This window comes from Sturnira hondurensis, unplaced genomic scaffold (assembly GCF_014824575.4).
Source record: "Sturnira hondurensis isolate 20B ecotype Veracruz unplaced genomic scaffold, ASM1482457v3 Scaffold0017254, whole genome shotgun sequence".
Classification (NCBI taxonomy): Eukaryota; Metazoa; Chordata; class Mammalia; order Chiroptera; family Phyllostomidae; genus Sturnira; species Sturnira hondurensis.
In genome coordinates this window covers 464,342-485,396 of record NW_028089885.1, presented here as the reverse complement: position 1 = coordinate 485,396, position 21,055 = coordinate 464,342, and the positions used below count along the sequence as shown (strand labels likewise).

The window sequence follows — 21,055 nt, the reverse complement described above, 5'->3', positions numbered from 1 at the left end:
CCCCGCACACCTCCAGTGGCCCTCTCCTCTCCACCGCCTGCCCCCTGTCCCACTGCAGGCCCGCTGTAATAGCTGCAAGAAATGGGGCATCTCCCCACCACCCACTCCATTCACCCCCACACCCCTGGCCAGAGACAGGTCAGAGCACTGATCCAGTCTTTGGACCAGAGAGATAAAACATTGACCAACAAAAAGATGAGATTTTATAGACCCTGTTTTCCAGACGGCCGGCAATGTTTCCCCTCCCACGCGTTCTTCTAGACCCCGACACTGCCCCTCGAATTCGGGTGAGCCGACACTGACTTATGACGAACAGACGACAGCAGAAGCGATATGCTGCACAGCTTGAGGCCGGGTCACAAAGAACAGCGCAGTGTCTGCCCCGTGTGCTGGAGCACCTGTCTGCAGAGCCTTGAAGCCGCCTCGCTCTCAGGAGGCCAGGCCAGCCCACCGGCAGAGAGGGGGACCCTTGAGACTTGGTGGGAAGGCGTCGCCCAGCCAGCTGCCAGGGCCCCACATGTCCTCTGCCTGATGTCACGGGAACTGCCCGCTAAGCCCTCCTGAATTTCTGACCCACAGACACCACGATAGATCATAAAATGACTGAACTGATGTTTTAAGCCACTAAATTTCGAGTTGTTCACAGCAACAGATAATCTTTTCAGAACAGAATTAAGAGTCCAGAAAGAAATCCACAATATACAGGGGAAATCCGGATTTTTATCAAAAGTGTTGTGGCAATTCAATGGGGAATGACAAATTTCTTCAACGAATGGTGCTCCAGACTTCAGGAGAGCTAGGCACCTGGTCTGGGGCAGGGCATTCGGGGCTCAGAGGTGCTGTGGTTGGACCCCTGGTCACGCTGGTGTCTGTCATGGGAATCTTGGACCCAGACTCTGGGCAGGAGGTCAGGCAGGACCTCCGCGGCTGTCTGGGCAGCAAGGCCCCACCCGGCGCGCTGGCCTGGCCCTGCTGCCTGCAGCACGAGTGGGGACACGAGCCCGGCAATGCCCTCCTGGTCGCCTGATGCGCAGCACCCCAGGCTCCATAGACTTCTCCACTTCCCTGGACCCCGACTGGGCCGTTGCCTGCCCAGGACCGCTCTGCAACCAGCTTCTCTCTTCCGGTCTGTGGTCAACATCGCACGGGGGCCTGTGACACACGACCCTCCAACGTGAACCCCCAGGGAAGGGGTTTCACCCCCCCTGCTCCCACCTGTGCTGCTGTGTGGTGTGACCAGGCAGGGCCGGTGGCCGCAGTGCAGGCGAGAGGCACCAGGACTGCGCACACTCTGCCCTCTGCCTGCTGCGCACGGCGGACTGGGAAGTCCCGAGAAAGGACTGGTTTGGCAAGCAGCGGTGCGTCCTGCGGAGGAGGTTGAGCACAGCTGTTCTTCAGGTGAGAGTGGAGATTCGGGGGCAGGACACACCTGAGAACACACCACACCTGTGGGTGGTTGGGAAGACTCGTGGCTGCCAAAATGAGCCTCTGGTAAAAGCTTGAGGGAGGGGAGTGACTCCTAGCAATTCCTTTTTCCACATGGTCCCACTTGGGTGTCCCCAGGTCCAGCTCCCAAAACCAACCTGGGGGGCCCTCTTCGGTCTGAACCTGCTCAGCCACTACTGTTAGGATGCTGGCCAGACATGCTGAGGCTTGGTGGCCAACCCCGTGCCTCCCGAATGCCACTTGGAGCCACGGGTGATGCTGAGGGACCTCCTTCCCTGGAAAGCAGCCCGGGCTCTGTGTCCTCTTGCTCTCTCACGGACAGGGCCATGATGGTGGTTCCCGTCAGCCTCCGGGCAGCTCTCACAGGCTCCAGTTTTCAAAGACAGCCTTTGGAACAGGGAGGTGACCAGCACGACTTCAGCACCAACTGGGAGCCCAACCTGAGGCTTTGCCTGGCTCTGGTTGTGGGGGTGCAGGAGACGCCCCGTGGGGACTGAGGCCAGCTGGGAGGAGAGAGGAGGAGACCTGAGACCCCGCTCTCCGCCTGGAGGTGGGAGTAGGGTGCCCAGCCCAGGCTTCGAAATGGCAGCCCCTTCATTCCCTGCCTGCCCTCCTTGAACTCCTCCTCGGAGGTGTGTGCCGGGGGTAGGCAGAGGAACCCCTGAGGGCTGGCCGCCAAAAGGAGGATTGGAGAGGGAAGGGCAGAAAGGGATGAATTGAGACCTCAAGTCCCTGCCCTCGCCCAGGCGTGGCCAGTCACTAGAAACCAAGGAAAACAGTGGATGGACACCAGCTCTGAGGGTTCTGGGTGTGACCAGCAGCACACTTGCCTTGCACAGCTAATGCCACCCCGCCCTCAGAACCCCCACCCGCCTGGGCAGGGCCTCGGCAGAGCCCTGGTGGGGCTCCAGGGCCAAGGCAGGACAGGGCCTGTGTGGCTCGTGGTGGGGGCTGGAGCCCCCACTGTGTCCTGTTTATTCTGGGGCTATGCCGATCCTTCTCCAGGCTGGTGCTCCAGTGTCAGACCTGGGAGCTGGGGTGCAGCGGGCAGCTGGAGCCAGCCTTTGGAAGCCCAGCCCCGGGCCTTTCCCTGGCGGAGAGGCGGGTCACAGGGAGGGGTGTGAGCTCCCCACGTTGCCTGGCTGGCCGCCTCGGGATCTAGGTCACCAGTGCTCCAGCCCCACGCTCTGCTTTTCGCCAGCACGTGTTCCCGTGGGATTTTTTTTTAATGCACAAATGCCTCTGGGAGCATCTCCATGTTGGCACCCTTTTCTGTCTCCACCTCTGGCTTTTCATGAAATCACAGAGCTGCAGTGAGGTCAGAGAGCCTCAGAGGTGTCAGGACACCTTGGGGGAGCTCTTGTCCAGCCCCATGGCTGCCACCAGTGCATCCTTTCAGAGGGTCCCCAGGGGCACATGGTCAGGCAGCTCTTCCACACTGAGCCGCAAGGCACTCAGGCTCTCTGTTGCTCTGGCCCCAGCCCTGACTGTCCTCTGTGTTCTCTCTCCGATCCCTTCAGGGGACTGTGTCTCACTGGATGTGGCCAGAGGCCCACGCCCTGCACTGCAGATGGCGCCCACCACTGTTCTGGGCCCTCAGTCCCCAGTCTCCAGGCTGGCTCGCTGCCTGGGAGCACAGGCGCCCTTTGTGGCCCTCCTCCTGTTGCCCAGTGAATGGGGGACGTGGTGTAGCCCAAGGCTCTGCCCCACTTGGAACCTGGCTCTGTCCCCTGCAACACACTGGCCGCTGTAACGGGCAAGGCAGTGCCCTCCTGGCAGCGGCAGCTGCTGGGACTCTGCTCCTCAATTGGCCTGTCTTCGTTGGCGAGGAGGACTGGTGTGGGTCCTGACCCCACACATTTTCTAACAAAGAGATCAAGAAAAGCGTTCTCTGGAGCCCCTCCCCGCAGAGGCATTTCCCCGTGTGCCCTGAGACAGCTGCCCCGAGCTCCTGGCCCCAGGCACCTGGCTCAGCTGGGCCAGGATGGCACCTTTGCCTGGGCTCCCCGGGGATCAGTGGGGCAGGAAAGGGCGGTTCAGGCAGGGGGTACAAGGAAGCTGCAGGAAACACCCACGGGTGCAGGGCGGAGAGAGTGTGTCAGCGGGCAGGATGGCTGCCTGCTGGAGCCGCAGGCACCGGGATAGTTTCAGGTCTTCTCTCAGGTACAGCTGAGCCAAGACAACAGGACTAGTGAGGACGGGGCGTGGGAGCAGTGCCCTGAAGCAGGCAAAAGCAGGGTCAGAAGGGCATCTGGGCCATCCAGTTGACAGAGTTCAGGGTCGGACAGGGCTGCCTGACCAGGATAGGTCCGTGGCCAGGCTGGGAGCATGTCATACCTGTTTGCAGGAGTGAGGCCTCGGCTTGGAGACCTGGGTTCAGCTGTTTGGTCTCACTACACACTGAACCCTGATTCCTAGGCTATGCACAGGCACAGCGCCCACTCCCATGCAGAGTCTGGGCTGTCCCAGACAGGGCCCCGTAGGTGGGGGGGCTGCAGCAGAGCGCCCTGGGCCCTGTTGCCCTCATCCTTGGTGGAGGTGGGGTGGCGGGTCGAATTCACTTTGCAGTAGTCTAGGAACTACCCTGGGAGACCACTGGGGAAGCCAAGGTTCAGCATCTGCTAGCAGGAGGGGGTGACCACTTGAACCCAGCCCCCATTGCCCTCCACGGCCCCTATATTGTACCCTGAGGAACAGGGGCCTTGGGAGAGGGACATTGGACATAGGGGCACAGCCCCCAAGCTGGAAGCAGATGGATGCGGCACAGCAGTGTCCGGGACAGTGTGGCAGGAGGGAGGGGAACAGGTGGGGCTGTTCGTGGAAGCTGGCAGAGCAGGGGGGGAAGGGTAGCATCGGGGCAGGGTGCTTACCACGGGTGGAGCCTGAGCAGAGCAGCCTCCATCAGCCGGTGCACTAGGTCCTTCTCCCAGGCCTCTCTGAGCTTTCTCTTGGCCTGCTCTGCACACTGGTCCCACACCCTACAACAGATTCCCAGGAGTGACTTAGAGGACCCAATCGTCAAGACGCACAGCCTAGAGCCTTACATCGGACCTTTGCTGATATTGCCCCAGGGAGGGTCCCACAAGCTGTCAGGCATGGGGAGAGCTTCCTACCACCAGGACTTTGCCAGGGGTCACTCAGAGCAGAAAGGGGTATCTCAGGGCTCCTGGCTTCTGGGATGCCTGAAAATCCAAAGACACTGTTGGGTCTTGTCTTTCCACGCTGCCCATCTGGCGTCCAGCTCCCAGAGCACTGGGACCAGGGTTACGTCACTGTCCCCAGTCTCTCTGGGTCTGTTGCCCCATGTACTAGACCATCCAGATGTAGGAACTAAGTAAGGTTTTCATTTCAAGTTACAATTTCTCTTGAGTGGGTTAAATGCATTTTGAGCTGACGTTGAGGTCCTTCTTTGTTGTACCACCATCCAGATGAAGAGACATGCCTCCTCTCGTTGGAGCCCTCTCCTCTCGGATACCGCCTGCCCTTCGTGGGCCGGCATGACCAGCAGGCCCCTCCCTTCCAGTCCTCGTGAAGGGCCTCAGGGCCTCACCTTCTGCGCCCAGCTTGGCCCCTGCCTCGTCCTCAGATAGACTGCATATTCTAGAGCGTGGCCATCAGTGGCCCCTGCCCCACCTGACATCTGTGTGTCACCTGCAGCAAACCTCTGGAGCCTGGCACCTATGTTGCCTGCTCCCAACTTGTCCCTTTGCTACACTGGGGTTGACTCTGAGGCCATCTCCCACCAGCTCCTCCCTTCTCCATCCCGTGTGACCACACAGGCACCCACGAGTCTGTGCAGAGGGGGGGAGACGCCAGCAAGCTAAATGCAGCCTCTTGAGAATTTAACTAAGAGGTTTTTGTTTTTTTTCTGAAAAGCGTTAAGCTATTTGTAGCCCAAGTTGGTTGAACAGATTTGTCTGGGCGTAGTTTATTTTTTTACTCATTAACTTCTCCTCCTTATGAATTAAAAAGTAGCATTTTTTTTTTCCTACCCAGGAGCCTTTTACTTACTGCTCTTTGTATCACAGCCAGCACGTCGTCCGCCTGCTGGGGAAGCAGACACAGCCCCACTCGGGGAGCCCGGGGCTTCCCTCCTGCTACTCCTGCCCCTTCTCAATGTGCTGTTTGGTGGACAAGAGCCGTGTAAAGGCTTCGTTTAGAGCATTCCATTGGCAGTGTCCAGTCTGGAAAAGGTAAAAGAGGCCTTACGCTGTCCCACTGGGCGGGACTGGAGGTGTGTCTGCTGGCCAGTGCCCCCATGGACCATTTCCTGACTCAGTAGTACCCCAGACAGATCCTTTGCCTATCAAGCAATGGGTGTGGCCACCCTGAGGGTCTCTGCGGAGGGATTGGGGGCTGTCTCTGGACTCCCAGTCCCGGTGAACACAGCCCCAGGGGCAGGAGCAGCAATGACCCACGTCTGCCCTGACTTCTCCTTCCAGGGAGTGGCTCCCGGTCCCCCACACTGGTTTTCCAGGCAGCGCTCAATCCACTGAGCCACTCCAGCCAGGGCTTCACGCTGGTTTTCCAGACCTGAAATGCTGCATTTCTCTCATCTGACTGCATTTCTGTCCATTACCTTGTGGAGCACTTACCTTAATAAGAAAGATTGTGTTTAGGGGGCACACCCTGTCCTTTTGGTCTCCCATCTCCAGAATTGCTTCAAAACTCAGAATCTCGTTCACAGGCACAGGGCCGAGCCATGCCCTTAACATGGAATCCACTCTCCTCAAGGCCAATTTCGACCTCCCTGGGCCAGGACTGCCTGGAACCCCCCTCCACCCTGAGCCCGGGGAAGAGTGGAATCCAGCATCAGGGCCCTTTGCAGGGGCACGTCCACCTAGTCAGGGGCAGGTTTCTGTTCTTGCTCCTATGTCCCCACAGGCACAGGCTTGCATGGGTCAGTCCATGCTAAATGTCCACGTGTCATTTTGCACTGACCAACGGAACCACTTGCAAAGCTTACAGGACCCCTAGACAGGGTTCCCACAAAGCCCTTAGAGCTGATAACAGCTTGGAAGTCTTCTTGGGCACTTTATGTGTCCCCTCTGGCCCCATTCCTTTTATTTTTTAAAAGATTTTATCTATTTTTAGAGAGAGGGGACGTGAGGGAGGAAGGGGGGGAAACACTGATGCGAGAGCCCTGATGAGGGACCAAACCCCAAACCAGTCACTGCTCTGATCGGGAATTGAACCAGGCATGTGGACCCCCGGCCAGCTGAGCCACACCAGTCAGGGCCGGTCCCATGCCTTTTATCCACATTCCAAATTCTCTAAAGCTCTGAAACAAAGGTTTTGAAACTCATTGGCAAAGCCGGACCTGAACTGATATGCAGCCATTTATTATGGTCTTTATTTTTCTTCAGTTCCTTTGAATAGTCATGCTCCCTGACAAAAATCTTAATGTGACTGATTTCGAGGTACAGCCCTAGATTCCAGAGAGGTGTCATATAATGTACAACATATACAAAGAATTCTGAATTCTGAACACACCGGGTCCCGAGGCTTTGAATGAGTGGTTGGAGCAGTGAAGTGTCCCCACGCTTATCACAGGTCTGGACCAGAAGGAGGTTGCTGGTCCCAGGAAGGGGTGGGGGTGCTTTGGCTGCAGAATCAGCAGGGGAACTGCTCTGGCGCTCACAGAGCAGACCCTGTGCCACATGGGGGTGAGTCAGAGCCTAGGGGCTGCAGGAGCCTCTTTCCCCAGCCATGGGCCAACGGGCAGAATCAAACCAGCCCCACGTGAGGGGCTGGAGAGGGAGGAGCGTTTCCTGCCCGTGGAGGGTACAGCAGGCCGTCTCCCTCCTAGGGGCCCTCCCCTGGAGAGGTGGTGACCACAGGTCTAACTGTCCTTTTCTGAGGGACCAAGGGCTCCAGATGTGCCATCTGGGAGCAGTCCAGGAAGGTCCAGGCCGAGGGTCCCCGGAGTGTGTTTGTGACAGAGGGGATGGGAGGCACGCACGTTGGAGTTCCGTGTCTTCATTGCAGGTCTGGGGCCTCCACTTGCTCACATGCAAATGGGGTGCAAGCCCTGGCTCTCCCTTCACATGCTCCTGCTGCTCTCCCGCACAGAAAGCCAGAATCCCCCTTTCCCCAGTGTGGGTCTGCGGAGCAGAGGGGGTTGCAGAGCAGGAGCTGGGATGAGGCACCCAGATTCGAAGGGGCAGGTTTTACAGGAGGGCCACAGGGTGGGACGGTCAGGGGCCCAGGTTTGGACTGGGGGCCACGAGGAGAGGGAGTCCTAGTCCAGGCCTGGGCGAGGGGACAAGGGAGGTGGGGCAGGATGTGGGGCGGTGGGCAAGGTGCCCGCCAGATGAAAGGGGCGTGGCCCCCAGGCCGCCGGTGCGGGAGTGGGTGGGGGGCACCCGGGTCCCCGCCCCCGTGGGCCGCCCCGGGTCGCGCGTGGGCGCGGCAGGCGCCGATTGGCTGCCGGGCGCGCGGGCGGGGCGGGCGGTGGCGCGCGGAGGGCCGGTCACCCCGCAGCCCGGCCTCGGCCTCGGCCTCGCCGCTCGTCTCCGCGCCCCGCCCGCGCGCCCGCCGCCGCACGTCCCCCGCCGGCGGCCACCATGAGCACAGGCCTGAGGTACAAGAGCAAGCTGGCGACTCCAGGTGAGCCTGGTGCCCGCCAGCGCGCCCGCGCGCGCCTTTGTCCCCTCCGCCTGCCCGTCTCTCACAATGTCTCTCCGTCTCTCCCCCGCTCGCCGGCCCGGAACCGCCCGGACCCGGACCCTTACCCGACACCGACCCTGACCCAGCAGAAGACAAGCAGGTACGTGCGCGCCGCTGCCCACCGGCCGGCTGTCACCTATTGTGGTAGCAACGCTGCCAGCGCCCAGGCGCGACCCCGCCCCTGCGGGCCGTCTCCCCACCCTGTTCTGATAACCGATTGTCAGCTTGGGCAGTGCTGCAGTGCCTGGGGTTGCGGATGGGAGGAGTGGGCGCCCTGACCCAAGGGCCTGGCCTCTGACCCTTACAGCAGGAGCGTGCACCCTCCCCCCCCCCCCCATAGACGTAACAGCTACGTGCCCTTCTCCCACGGGTCTGGCACCTGCATCTCAGGCTGATCTGGTCTCAGGCCGTGTGCTGAGGACCTGGAGTAAGGGCACTGGTTATGGCAGGCTACAGTCCGGGGGACCCTGCACCACCCAGGGACCCTGGAGGCAGGGTCTCTGTGTCCACCAGCCAGCAGAGACCCTGAGCAGCCCCACGGGGGAGCCTCTGCCCACCCCATCCTACTCTTCTGCATCTTATGTCCTTTCTTCCCCACACCAGTTTGGGTGGGCTGATCTGTGGCCAGGCCTCTTCCCCAGACTGGGAGTCTCCAGGGCCTGGTCTGAGTCATCATGGAGCCCAGCAAGGGTCTTCCAACCCAGTGGGTACAAACAGGCTTGTTGCGCAGAGGGGTTGGCTTGGTCCGAATCCTCTAGGAATGCAGGACCCAACAGGAGGCTGGCCTGGGCACCCACTGTGGAACCCAGAGGAGGCTGGGGTTAAACAGAGCTGGAAACCTGGAGAGGGGGATGTGGGTGGCTAACCAGGTGGTCTGGGGGCTCTGAAGCATCCCTGCTGGAGCCTCTCTGGCTTTAGAACAGCTATGTTTGGGGGAGAAAAGAAGGGCCCAACTCTGGCACCAGGGTGGCCCTGCAACCCTGCTGGGGATGGGGGTTCACACACCAGGTAGATGCTGATGGAACCCTGAAGTGCCGGCCCAGAGTAAAGCAGGTGGGCTAGATGAGGCCCGGTAGGTGGGGTGGGGGCTGGGAGTCACTGGCTGCCTGATGTCAGTCTCCTGGCAGGGACACGCCCCGCCCTGGGACTCATGAGGCTTGTGGGGAGGGGCCCCATCAACCTCACCCTGCCAGTGAGGGGCTCCCAAGGGAGCCCAGGCAGGGGAACTGCCTCCTCATCATGAGTGAGTGGGACAATGATGCAGAGACAAATGCCACCAAGCCATTGTATTAGGGAGAGAGAGCGAAGGCCTGGGAGACCAGCTCCCATGGCTTCTCCTGGGCCTGCAGTCACTTGGAGAAGTGGGCTCAGCAATTGCTCCCCAGCACCACCCCGGGACCTATCCTGTTGACGTGTGAGCCCCTTCAGGCCTGTGTGTGCCTCCCCTTCAAAGTCAGCTAGTTGCCAGCCTCACCCATCCCCTGCCCTTGGAAACCAAGGGAGAGCTCACCATGCAACCAGACAGGGAGGCCCCCGAGCAGGGTCAGGGAGCCAGGTGTTTGGGGCAGGCTCCTGTGGACCTTGGGGGAGCATGACTGGGTTTCACTGTTGCCATTGTTGGTGTTGCTGAGCTGTGGCTCGTTCACACTCTATGAAAGAGGGTGGGGGGAGCTCTGTTAGCTCTCTGTGCTTCCTCTGCATCTCAGGCACCAGGAGGTCTCTGGTGGCCCTCTGTGCCCCCTCCTCCAATCCCCACCCAGTCTCAGGCAGTGATGGAGGCTCTGTCCGCTCTGGTGACTGCTTCCAGAGCTGACTCGGGCGATTCTAAGAATGGAAATGCCTCGAGAGTCTCAGGCTCCAGAAGGAGGTGGGCACAGCTGTGTGTCTAGGGCTCGGGAAGCGTGAGGAGAATTTGTTGTGCTTCAGTGCCAGAGAAAGGGGGTGGCAAGGCCCCTTCCTCGAGGCTCCCCCAGGGAGTCCACAGACCCTGTCAGGGCACAGTTGGGTGACGGGGCAGGCAAGTTGAGAGCATCCCAACCTCCCATCCTATGGCTCCCAGAGGCTGCCTAACCTGGGGGTGGAAATGAGGCAATCTGGGAGCCACAAGCTCCGTTAGATACCAGGCTGTGTGGAGCTGAGGCTCCCTCAAGCCTGAGCCCAGACCAGGTCTGTCTGTCTTTCTGGAGAGGCCCTGGGCCTGAGATGCCAGTCTTGTGAATAGGTGTTGGGCTGAGGGCCCTGTCTAAAGTCGACTCAGTCCAGAGGCCTCCTGCAGGTCAGCATGGCTTGGAGCGAGGACTGGGGGCCTGTGCCTTCCCCTGTTCTCCACACTCTCCTCTTGCATGAAAGACTCTCCTGTTCCCAGCTGGGGGCCCACTGCTCCTCCCCAGGTGCCAGCGGCTCCAGGTCCCACAGCAGCACCAGGAGGCTGGACAAAGGGACAGAGGCTCCTCAGCCGGGGTGGGTACGAGAGAGCGGGGGGCCGCCTGTCCCTACGGACACGCGTAGTCTAGGGGCCACGTCTCTTCATACCCAGCCCCTTGCCAGACCTCCCTTCCTGTCCAGCCAGTGCGGTCTGGTTCAGATTCTAGTGGGGCACTGCAGCGCACAGGGAGAGTTTGGTGGCTCAGTAGAACACTGTGGTCCCTGGGGTGGCCACATGGGGGTAAGGGCTGAGCTGGCTGGAGCTCTCTAGTCCCCGAGTGCCTAGTTCTGTGGGTCAGAGCAGGCAGAGAGGCTTGGAAGGAGTGCTCGTGGGAAGGGGGGGCCCAATCCACACCCCCTCTCCTCTGGCAAGGGCTTTCTGGGGAAAGCTGTGGCGACACATGCGTGGCCTTCAGGTTTGTGGAGTGACATGCTGGCTGTAGCTTCCAAGCTTCCAGAGGTAGAGCAGGGTAGGTGGCTAGTGCTGACTGGCCCCTTCCTGCTCTAAGTCTCCTTGGGCCTGGGGTGGGCAGGTCCAGGCTGAGGTTGGCTCTGATTCGCGAGGAAGGTGGGCTCGGTCCTCACCCAGTTCCCCGGTGTGTCTCTGGGGCCACGCCAGTTAAGTAGCCCTAAACATACAAACAGGCGCACACACACCAGAGGGAAGGGACAGTTCGGCCCCAAGCATAGAGGAGGGGGCAGTGCCAGGAGGACTGTGCCCGTGGGTGGCCTGGACTCTGTGACACTCCCGGCAGCTTTCTCGCGGAGTCTGCGAGGAAGGCCCGGTGCACGGGCCGGTCCCGCGTGGGTGCGGCCTGCGGCGCCCTCTGGCGGACAAAAGCTACACCGCGCCTCTGGAGGGGCGGGACGCCGCGGCCACGGTCTCCCCCCGTCACCCCCAACGGCCCCCAGTGGGACCCGGCCTCCCCTTACCCCTCTTTACCCCGGTTGTCCCGACGTCTGGACTCAGGCCGCGGGGCCTGTCACAGACAGGGACGTGGGCTCCCTGTCTGCGCCGAGTCCCCCCACGCCTGGGCTCGGCCCAGCCCTCCGAGACAGCTTTCCGGTGGCTCCGCCCGCGGCCCAATTTCCAGGCGACCGTTTCCCGGCGACGGCGAGCGGGGCGGTCTCGACGCGGAGCCCCGCCTCCGGTTCGCGTGCAGATCGGTCGGCGGTGGCTGCGGCGCCGCGCGTCTCAGGGCGGGTCCGGGTCCTCCGAGGCAGGGGGATGGCTCCCGCGGTCTCCGAGGTCGGCGGCACCCCGGGTGGGCCACGTCTGGCCTCCCGGGCTCAAGTCCCGTGTCCCTAAAACGGGAACGAGAACAGGGCTTCGAGGCACTACAGCATTTGAGCCCCTCGGGGACGCTGGGCCCCTGTCGGCCTGACCTGGTCTGGGGTCTGAAGTCGTCAGCAGGGTGTGCGTGTGGGGTCGCTGCTATGGACTCTCTGGCCGCGCCCCAGGACCGCCTGGTGGAGCAGCTGCTGTCGCCGCGGACTCAGGCCCAAAGGCGGCTCAAGGTGTGTGTGGCGAGGGGAGTGGAATGTGGGTCAGTGTGTGCGCGCCTGCTGGGGCCAGGCCCCAGGGCTCTGGGATGTGACAGTGGCCAGCAGTGCCAGGGCCCACCGAGGGTGGGCTCGGGACCCGCCAGCGGGGGAGGCTCAGCGCCGCTGTCTATAAATAGCCCCTGCTCCAACGTTGCTGCAGCCAGCCACCCCCGCGGCTGGATCCGGGCCACGGGGGGCCTCCCACCCCCGGTACACTGGGGAGGGGTGACTATTGAGTTTGGGCTCCTCCTTCCTATGAAGGACCCGGGGCATGTCCGAAGGGCCTTGGTTTTGGTGCCTTCTGTCCACCAATCAAGGGAGGACACTGCCTGTGTCCGCCACAGCCAGACATCTTCCGATACCCATGCGGGCGGACACACTCAGGCATAGTCTTGGGGGCAGCCAAAGCCCCTCTCTGAAGCTAGGGCAAGAGTGCATTCACTGGCCACCCTCTGACCTGCCTTCCCGCCTCCAGGCCTTCACCCCCTTTCTGCCATTGAAATGCCCACCCTGGGGACTCTGTCCTCGGCCGCCTCCTTGTCTGAGCTGGTATGAGACAGGGCATGGGGCTGCCTAGGAGCCCCAGGGTACCTCTGACCTGCTCCACCCCCGCCCGCAGGATATCGACAAGCAGTACGTGGGCTTTGCCACACTGCCCAACCAGGTGCACCGGAAGTCAGTGAAGAAGGGCTTCGATTTCACGCTCATGGTGGCTGGTGAGTGGGCCAGGCTCCCAGGTGGGGTGGCTGGGGCCACTGGCTGGCCAGGCTCTGCTGTGGGGGCCCGAGACCTAATCTGACTCCTTCACTGTACCTGTGGGCAGGTGAGTCGGGCCTGGGGAAGTCCACGCTGGTCCACAGCCTCTTCCTAACAGACCTGTACAAGGACCGGAAGCTTCTCAGTGCTGAGGGTGAGTGGACCCCAAGCTTCCCTGGCACTGGTTCACCATCCCCTCCTGTGTGACCCCTCAAAGAGTACCCTTCCAGATCCAGCACCCCTTCTCTCTCCCCACAACATGAGTCTTCTGTTCGGGGTCCAGGAGGTGTGGCCCAAACCACAGTCAGGCCTTGTGATCAGGGCCGAAACATTAAGACGGAGGAGAAGGGATCCTGGCTGCCCAATGTAGGGGGTGAGGGGTGAGAGACGCCCCTTCAAGCCATGTGTCCTTCCCTGCAGAGCGCATCAGCCAGACGGTGGAGATCCTGAAGCACACTGTGGACATCGAGGAGAAGGGCGTCAAGCTAAAGCTCACCATTGTGGACACGCCAGGCTTTGGGGATGCTGTGAACAACTCCGAATGGTGAGGAAGGCCTGGCCAGGGAACAGTCCCTGCCCAGGCTGACTCCATCTCCCCTGGTGCCAGCGTGCTACCCTCATATCCCAGCCTCATGCACCTCCTGCCCTCAGCTGGAAGCCCATTACTGACTACGTGGACCAGCAGTTTGAGCAGTATTTCCGGGACGAGAGCGGCCTCAACCGCAAGAACATCCAGGACAACCGGGTGCATTGCTGCCTGTACTTTATCTCTCCGTTCGGGCACGGGTGCGTGACTCTGTGGGCCGAGACCCCATAGCCATCCCCTCCCTGAGCGCCCCCCACCCTCTTCCGGCCCTACCATCAGCCCCACCAGCCCCTCATCACCCTCGGTGCTCCCTGCAGGTTGCGGCCAGTGGATGTAGGTTTCATGAAGGCCCTACACGAGAAGGTGAACATTGTGCCCCTCATTGCCAAGGCTGACTGTCTGGTCCCCAGTGAGATCCGGAAGCTGAAGGAGCGGGTGAGCCTGTGTGACAGTGGGGCCTGGCCCAGGGCTTGGGCTGAGGGCACTGGGTGCACTGACCCTGCGTGCCGCTGCACCAGGCCCAGGGGACCTTGCCAACCCTTGATCTGACAGCCCTGTCCCACCGCAGATCCGGGAGGAGATTGACAAGTTTGGGATCCATGTGTACCAGTTCCCTGAGTGTGACTCAGACGAGGACGAGGACTTCAAGCAGCAGGATCGGGAACTGAAGGTGAGCATGCAGTCCATTGGGCAGAGATGGGCCAAGTGCCCAGGTCCAACTTAGGGGGTGGGTAGGGGGTCTTTAGTGTGGCCAGCAGAGTCCTTTCACGTAGCTCTAGAGGGCTAGGGTTGCCCTAGTTCCTGCCTGGCTTGTATGTTTGGGTCCCTCATGGTTAGTGAGTCACGGAGCTCTTGCCAGGAGCTAAAGGCATGGCTGCTAACAAGGCACCATCCTGACCCTGCTCCTCAGTCTTCTCATGAGTCACCAGCAGAAAGGCCCGGCCAGTGGCCCCCGGGCTAAGTATGCACTGGCTCCCAGAATTCTGTGCAACAGAGGTGGGAGTGGCTTTGAGTGCCCCAGCAGTTAGAGTGGTTATGACTGAGCCCACGCTGGGGACAGGGGGTCAAGAGGCCAGGAACAGGGTCAGGCAGGCCCTTGACTCCAACCAAAGTCAGCAGTGGCATTGCTAGGAGGCATAAGCGCAGCCATAGGCCTTAAGATGCAAGCTGCACCTGTTCTGGCCTCGGCCAGCAGCAAAGAGGCCATAGGATGAGGGGGTGGTGACACCAGGATCTCTTTGGGGAGAGGTCACTGATGGTGATGCTAGAGGGGCTGACCAGACCCTGAGTGCCCATGCTGCTCTCTAACACTAACCCTGCACCCATACTAATCGGGCGTGAGCCCTTGCACTGGCCCCTCCCCAGGAAAGCGCACCCTTCGCGGTTATCGGCAGCAACACGGTGGTGGAGGCCAAGGGGCAGCGAGTCCGGGGGCGGCTGTACCCCTGGGGGATTGTGGAAGGTGAGTCCAGGCATAGGGCGCAGCATGTGAGTGGGAATGCTCCCCTGGGCTGGCGCGCCACCCACTGCCCACTCCTGCCCCGCAGTGGAGAACCAGGCTCACTGCGACTTCGTGAAGCTGCGCAACATGCTCATCCGCACGCACATGCACGACCTCAAGGACGTGACGTGTGACGTGCACTATGAGAACTACCGCGCGCACTGCATCCAGCAGATGACCAGGTGCGTCATCCCACCCCAAACCTGGATGTGCACCTCCAGGCCTCAGGCACATCTCTGTGATGAAGACCTGTCTGGGCTGCCCACCTAGACCGGAACCTTGCACCAGCCCCCAGATTGGCTCCCCAGTACCCTGTCTCCCCAGACCAGCCCACAGGTGTGGGAACTCAGAAGGGCAGCCTTGCTAGTGGCGAGGTTGGCTGGACCTCCCACCAGCACTGTCCCTCTTGTCCACCCTGCAGCAAACTGACCCAGGACAACCGCATGGAGAGCCCCATCCCCATCCTGCCACTGCCCACCCCCGACGCTGAGACGGAGAAGCTTATTAGGATGAAGGACGAGGAGGTTGGTGAGGCATGGGTTGGGGAGTGGTGGGGGCTAGGGGCTGGAGACTGAGCCAGGACCCTCCCGTCTCTTTTCTCACCCCGCCTTCCGTTTTTCCTGCCCCGCTCCTCAGTTAAGGCGCATGCAGGAGATGCTGCAGAAGATGAAGCAGCAAATGCAGGACCAGTGACCCAGCCCCAGCTCCACGTTGCTGTGGATATACTGCCGGTTTTCCAACTGGCCCTTCTCACCCCCGGACCCCAACTGGCCTGGACTCGACCCTTTTCCTCTGGATCTCTCACAGGCCTGGTTGCAACCCCGATCCCAAGTGACCTAGACCTGGACTGTTCCCATCCTGACCCGGAGGCACGGGGTTACAGCCTCCAGCCATCCCTAATTTATTCTCAGCATCAGCCCTTCCCTTCATTTGTATCTGTTTCCATGGGGCCTGGGCAACACGCCCCCTCCTTTGGCTTTGGGGGAGCAGGAGCTAGGGTTGGCTGTGACTTTTGAGATTTTTTTCCCTCCACCCCAGAAGGTCACAGCACCCAGACTCCAGGCCCTACGCAGGCAGGCAGATAAACCAAGGCAGAATAGGGGAGCAGATCCCTGGGGTCTCCAACCTATTCCCCCACCCCAGTGCCACAGCACAGACTTGGGAGCTGTGCTCCCCTGCTCCCGAGGGCCTCCCAGCATACAGAGACCTCACCTTATGTGAATGTGGGCCAGGTTCTCTCTTACCCTGTAGCTCAGCAGGCAGGCGACGCTGTGGAAGCACTTAGGATCTCTTCAGACCTAAGGAGGCCAGCCAGCTGCAGGGGAGGGTGGCCTGGGGCTGGGATGCCTGGGATAGCCCCCCCCCTCCCCCACAGCTGCAGCTTGTGGACGGCTGCAGGAGCAAGGGGCTGTGGGCTGTCCTCTGCAATCCTCCTGCCTAGACTGCTGTTCCTCCCTGCCTGTGGCTGGGGGTCCCTTCTCCCCAGCAGCATTGTTGCCCTGGGCTCCCTAGCCCTCCCCCCCACTCCCTCCACCCGCATGAACCCTTTCCCAAGCCCCATTCTCCAGTTTTGTTAAGTTGTGAATGCTGTCCTGTCCTGGCGACAGGAGAACAATGTTGGTGAACGTTGCTGTGGGTGTCCGAGTGCTCCTTGTGCCCCTGGGAGCAAGTGGGGGGCGGAAGCGTCAGGGCGCTGGCCCCGGTGATAGCACTCTATCAGCGGCCGCAGCGCCCGCGGGGCAGCCCTGGGGTTATTTCTGGCGGGACGGCCGTGCTGTGGTCCTGGTACCGGGAGCGCCAGGGCCTAGCAGGGGCGGGGCAGCCTTATCATCTGGTTCTCCGACCAGCGCTTCCAGCTCCAGAGCAAGGCGGGCCACCATCCTCTCGCCATGGGCTCTGGTAAGTCTGGTGGCTGGGGGAGGCCACTCCCTGAGTGGAGTAGGTTGGGAGGCGCTCCAGTTGTTTAGGCTTCAGTAGGGAAGGATTTGGGTCAGACTTAGAGGGAACTTCCAGCCAGTGCGCGGAGTGTTGGGGTGGCGAGGCTTTCGGGCAAAGCGTGACGCAGGTCTCCGGAGGGCGCTGGAGTCAGGCTCGGCACTCAGGGTGGTGAGGGACCCCAGCCGGGTGCCCAGCAGGCCACCCGGCTCACCGCGGCCCTTCCTTTCCAGGGCCGCGCGGGGCGCTTGGCCTATTGCTCCTGCTGCTCGCGTCGCCGAGCCGCCCGGCCGAGGGCTGTCCCGCGCCATGTAGCTGCGCCGGGACGCTGGTGGACTGCGGGCGCCGCGGGCTGACGTGGGCCTTGCTGCCCGCCGCTTTCCCACCGGACACAACGGAGCTGGTGCTGACGGGCAACAACCTGACCGCGCTACCACTGGGGCTTCTGGACACGGTGCCCAGGCTGCGTAAGGCGCATCTGGGCGACAACCCTTGGCGCTGTGACTGCCGCCTGGTGCCACTGCGCGCCTGGCTGGCGGGTCGTCTGGAACGCGAGCTCTACCGCGACCTGCGCTGCGCTGCGCCACCATCACTGCGCGGCCGCGTACTGTCCTACCTGACCGAGGAAGAGCTTCGTGCCGCCTGCTCGACTGGAGAGCTCTGCTGGGGGTCGCTGGTGGCATCGCTGGTGCTGCTCTGCCTTGGGCTGCTGCACGCGCTGCTGCTGGCGCTGCTGCTGTGCCGCCTGCGGAGGCTGCGTGCTCGCGCCGCGCATCGCCTGTCGCTGACCGCCCCGCTAGTGGCAGAACCAGCGGGAGACAGCGAGTCCTGAGAGGAGCGGACTGGCGCTGAGCAAGGCGAGCCTGCCAGCACCACAGGACCCTGCCCCCAGGAACCCTAGCCCTAAACTGGACCCATTCTCCTTCACTCAGGCACCATTTCCCAGGCCAAACACCCGCTGCGGGCCCTGGCCCACAGGGGCCAATTGCTGCAAGCCCACCCTTCATCCCAGGGAGCTCACACCCCGAATGCATAGGCAGATCCAGGGGACCAACTGCAGCCCAAACCCTGTGGGGTCCCTCATGCCAAACTCCAGTGCAGAATAAACCCTTCCCCAATCTGACCCGTTTTTACACCAAAGACCTGGAAACCCTTTCCCCCCAAACCACAGAAATAGCTCTGAGTAACTAACTATTCAAGGGGACATTCACACCTTCATACACCCCGAATGGCTTTTCCCAGCTACTGACTCTCAAAGAAGCTCAAGTGGGAAGGGAAGCCCAAAGGGCAACGATGCACTACAGGGCAGTGAGGACGCTGTGGGGTGGCGGGGACACTGGCGAGTTTGGACAACACGTAACAGGACACTGGGGGCAGCGAGGACACAGTGGAGAATTGGACACAGGACACTGTGGGGCAGTGAGGACACTGCGGACGGGGAGGAGAGTGGGGAATGAGGACACAGTGAGGAGGACATGAGAGTGAGAATGCTGTTGGGACACAGGACACTGTAGGGACAAGTGAGGACAGTTTGGACAGTAAGAACACTGTAAAAAATGACACTGGACAGTGAGGACACTCTGGGACGGAGAAGACACTGGCTGAGGACTCTGTGGGGCAGTGAGGACACTGTATGGACAGCTAGAACACTGTGGGGACTGAGGACATGGGACACTGAGGACATGGTGGAGCAGTGAGAAGATGGAACAGCGAGGACATGGGGAAGGCAAGGAACACAGTGGGCACCGTGAGGACACAGCAGGGACAGTGAGGACTGTACGGGGCAGGGCGGAGACTGCAGGGCAGTGCTGTGAGAGAGAGAAGATGCTCTGGGTGGCAGTTTCCGGGGCCAGGGAGCCCTTGAGGTGGCTCTGAGGACAGTTCAGTGTGTGAGGTGTCCCTGGTGGCAGCCATCAGAGGAGTCAGGATGAACTGGGGATGGTGAGGACAGTCTGGTGGCCCACCTGGAACAGCCTGGACTGCTAGTGAGAAGCTCTGGAGGGCAGGGGGGTGGGATCTGAGCCACGCAAAGGGGATCCATGGAAGGTCCCTGCAGGGGTCAATGGGCACCAGGGGTTGCGGGGTCTCTGGACTCATGTCCTCCCCTTGCCACCACTCACTGCAGGAAGCCCCCCCTCCCCCCGGACTGCGCAGACTAACCTGGGGCTTCTTGGTGCCTTAAGTCAGTCAGGGCCAGGGACTCCACTGTGGGTGTCTCAGTGCAGCACAGGCTGCTACCGGGGCCCTGGGTACCCAGCAGAGCAGCTCATGAGCCGCTACTTCTGCCCAGCTGTGGCCTCCACCTGGCTGGCCTTGTGAACAGTGAGGGCTGCTCTCCGTGGACCCCAGTGGAGCCTCAGGCCCGGGCCTCAGTCGCCTGGCACAGGAAGGTCCAGACCTCCACTGACCGGGTCGGGGAGGCTGCCGCTGACATGGCCTTTGTCCTGGCCTTTGTAGGACAAGATGGATGACTCTCCGGTGTGGCTGATGCTATCTCGGGGCTACTGGTGGGACGTGAGGCAGGAGCCACCCCTGCCTTTGTAGGCAGGTGTGAGGCATCCGGCTGTGCTTCCAGGCTTATCACCACATCGGAGACGGTGGCTCCTTTGTACAAATGAACTGCCACCCTGCCTTCCCTGGGGGTGGCCCAGCACCCCCAGAGCCTCTGGTGGGGTCAGAGGTGATGGTTGTTGTCACAGCAAGGTACACAGGCAGCTTCCTAACCTCAGTCCCAGTGTGGCTAGGAGGCATCCCTCCGACTTTCCATAGGAAACCAGATCCCAAGATGTGTCTCCTGCTGGGCCCAGAGCTTCCTCTGTGGCTGAGACCAGGCCCTTCTCACTGAGGCCCTCAAGGGGACGAATGCAGGGCCCAGAAGAAAGCAGCCCTGGGAACCCTAGGTGACCCCGGCTAAGAGAAGGAGGCTCCCCCAGGCTGTGGGACAAGGCCCCAGCAGGAGCTGTGGGGAGTGGTCAGCAGGAGTCCAGTTCCACTGCTCACGGCCCACAGGCTTGAGGGCTCCTGGGCCGGTGCCCAGATGAGAGGGTGGGCATGGGGCACTGAGGGGCAGGAGGAAAGAAAGAGGCTGACGATGCAATGTGGTCAGACCTAGGGAATCCCACCTCTTGCCAGTTCTTTATGACATAGACCGACCCCTGCCCCTTCCAAGGTACTGATCATAGGAGAACACTGGCCTGGCCTCAATGGCTGACCTTCTCCGGGCTGCCTAGGAGCCCCCGATCCCAATTCTGACCCTGAGCTGACCCTTTACCCACTGACCCTGGGGCCTCAGTCTCTAAGTCCCTAGTGGGGAACGGATGGTCCCAACTCAGTGCCCCTGAATGGCCCTGTTCAGGGACGGGGAGCATAGACCCCTCCCCCCAGACCAGGGGGCTTACCGTGCCCCTCAGCATTGTCCTCCATCTCATGGAAAACACACCAATTCCAGGGCCCCTTTCCCACTGACAGGTGGGTCCCTTCTGTGGTGTGACTCCTTCCTGAGAGAAACAGGTGGCAGTCCACTCGAAGGCCCTGCCCAGCCTTCCCACGTCCCCAGCCCCCAGGCTGGCTGATTCAGGGCTCCTTGCCCTGTAGCTCAAGGGTTCTTTGACCACACCCGTGTTCCTCCTCCGGCCTCCCTGGGCACCCAGCACCCTCTGCCTCCCATCAAGGCCCAGCTTTGGTGTGCCTTGCCCCACTAGGCCAGAGTCTCTGAAGCTTTCTTTGTCCCTCCCTGCTGTAACTATGTTCACACTATTCAAGGTCCCACTCACGAATGTCCTCTGCAGAGAGCTTCCCAGCCCTGCCCTGGCCAGACACACAGTGCAGGACACTGTGTCCTGGTCTGTGCCCCTGAGATCCACCAGGGGCTCAAGCCACATCCCAGGCTTGCATGCAGCCAGCTAGTGAGTGATGGGTCAAAGGGTTGGATAGAGTGAGCCCCCGACAGGCCAAATGGCAATCCCGGGACAGACACAGCCCTTACCTAACGCTGGGAGCCTCTGGTGTCCTCATCCGTGAGATGGGTGGGTGCTGTCCTCTTTCAGTCCTCCCCTCACGCGCCAAGACCCCTAGCAGGCACCAGAGGGCGCTCGCAGTCTGCAGAAACGCAAGGGGCGGGCGGCTAGGTGGGCGCTGGGTGCAGACAGCCAGGATCCAAGGAGAAACAGAGACCCGGAGACTGAGAACTTACC

At 61.4% G+C, this 21,055-nt stretch overlaps 3 protein-coding genes across 8 annotated transcripts; 2 read left to right on the top strand and 1 right to left on the bottom strand.

The window, feature by feature from the left end:
• Positions 1 to 280: 280 nt before the first annotated feature.
• On the bottom strand, positions 281 to 11,569 carry LOC119001829 (uncharacterized). 4 transcript variants are annotated; one of them, XM_037067370.1, is made up of 5 exons: positions 11,483 to 11,569; positions 9,626 to 9,764; positions 4,317 to 4,424; positions 1,216 to 1,429; positions 281 to 1,152 (listed from the first exon to the last, which is right to left on the bottom strand). In XM_037067370.1, the coding sequence occupies exons 2-5, from the start codon at positions 9,706 to 9,708 to the stop codon at positions 1,135 to 1,137; spliced, it is 423 nt and encodes a 140-aa protein (XP_036923265.1). In that variant the 5' UTR covers positions 9,709 to 9,764; positions 11,483 to 11,569; the 3' UTR covers positions 281 to 1,134. The 4 variants fall into 4 exon arrangements, with proteins under 4 accessions (XP_036923265.1, XP_036923262.1, XP_036923264.1 ...); XM_037067367.1 differs by having other exon boundaries at positions 281 to 1,128; XM_037067369.1 differs by having other exon boundaries at positions 281 to 1,120.
• Positions 7,951 to 16,557, top strand: SEPTIN5 (septin 5). Of its 3 annotated transcripts, none has more exons than XM_037067366.1 (12): positions 7,951 to 8,055; positions 8,205 to 8,215; positions 12,704 to 12,800; positions 12,908 to 12,994; positions 13,261 to 13,384; positions 13,492 to 13,626; positions 13,744 to 13,861; positions 13,995 to 14,096; positions 14,792 to 14,888; positions 14,974 to 15,109; positions 15,349 to 15,451; positions 15,564 to 16,556. In XM_037067366.1, the coding sequence occupies exons 1-12, from the start codon at positions 8,013 to 8,015 to the stop codon at positions 15,618 to 15,620; spliced, it is 1,110 nt and encodes a 369-aa protein (XP_036923261.1). In that variant the 5' UTR covers positions 7,951 to 8,012; the 3' UTR covers positions 15,621 to 16,556. The 3 variants fall into 3 exon arrangements, with proteins under 3 accessions (XP_036923261.1, XP_036923260.1, XP_036923259.1); XM_037067365.1 differs by having other exon boundaries at positions 7,953 to 8,055; positions 8,202 to 8,215; positions 15,564 to 16,557; XM_037067364.1 differs by lacking the exons at positions 7,951 to 8,055; positions 8,205 to 8,215 and adding an exon at positions 11,704 to 12,057 and having other exon boundaries at positions 15,564 to 16,557.
• An 82-nt stretch (positions 16,558 to 16,639) lies between these two features.
• On the top strand, positions 16,640 to 17,985 carry GP1BB (glycoprotein Ib platelet subunit beta). The gene is made up of 2 exons (XM_037067371.1): positions 16,640 to 16,826; positions 17,096 to 17,985. The coding sequence occupies exons 1-2, from the start codon at positions 16,817 to 16,819 to the stop codon at positions 17,692 to 17,694; spliced, it is 609 nt and encodes a 202-aa protein (XP_036923266.1). The 5' UTR covers positions 16,640 to 16,816; the 3' UTR covers positions 17,695 to 17,985.
• The last annotated feature ends 3,070 nt before the right edge of the window (positions 17,986 to 21,055 follow it).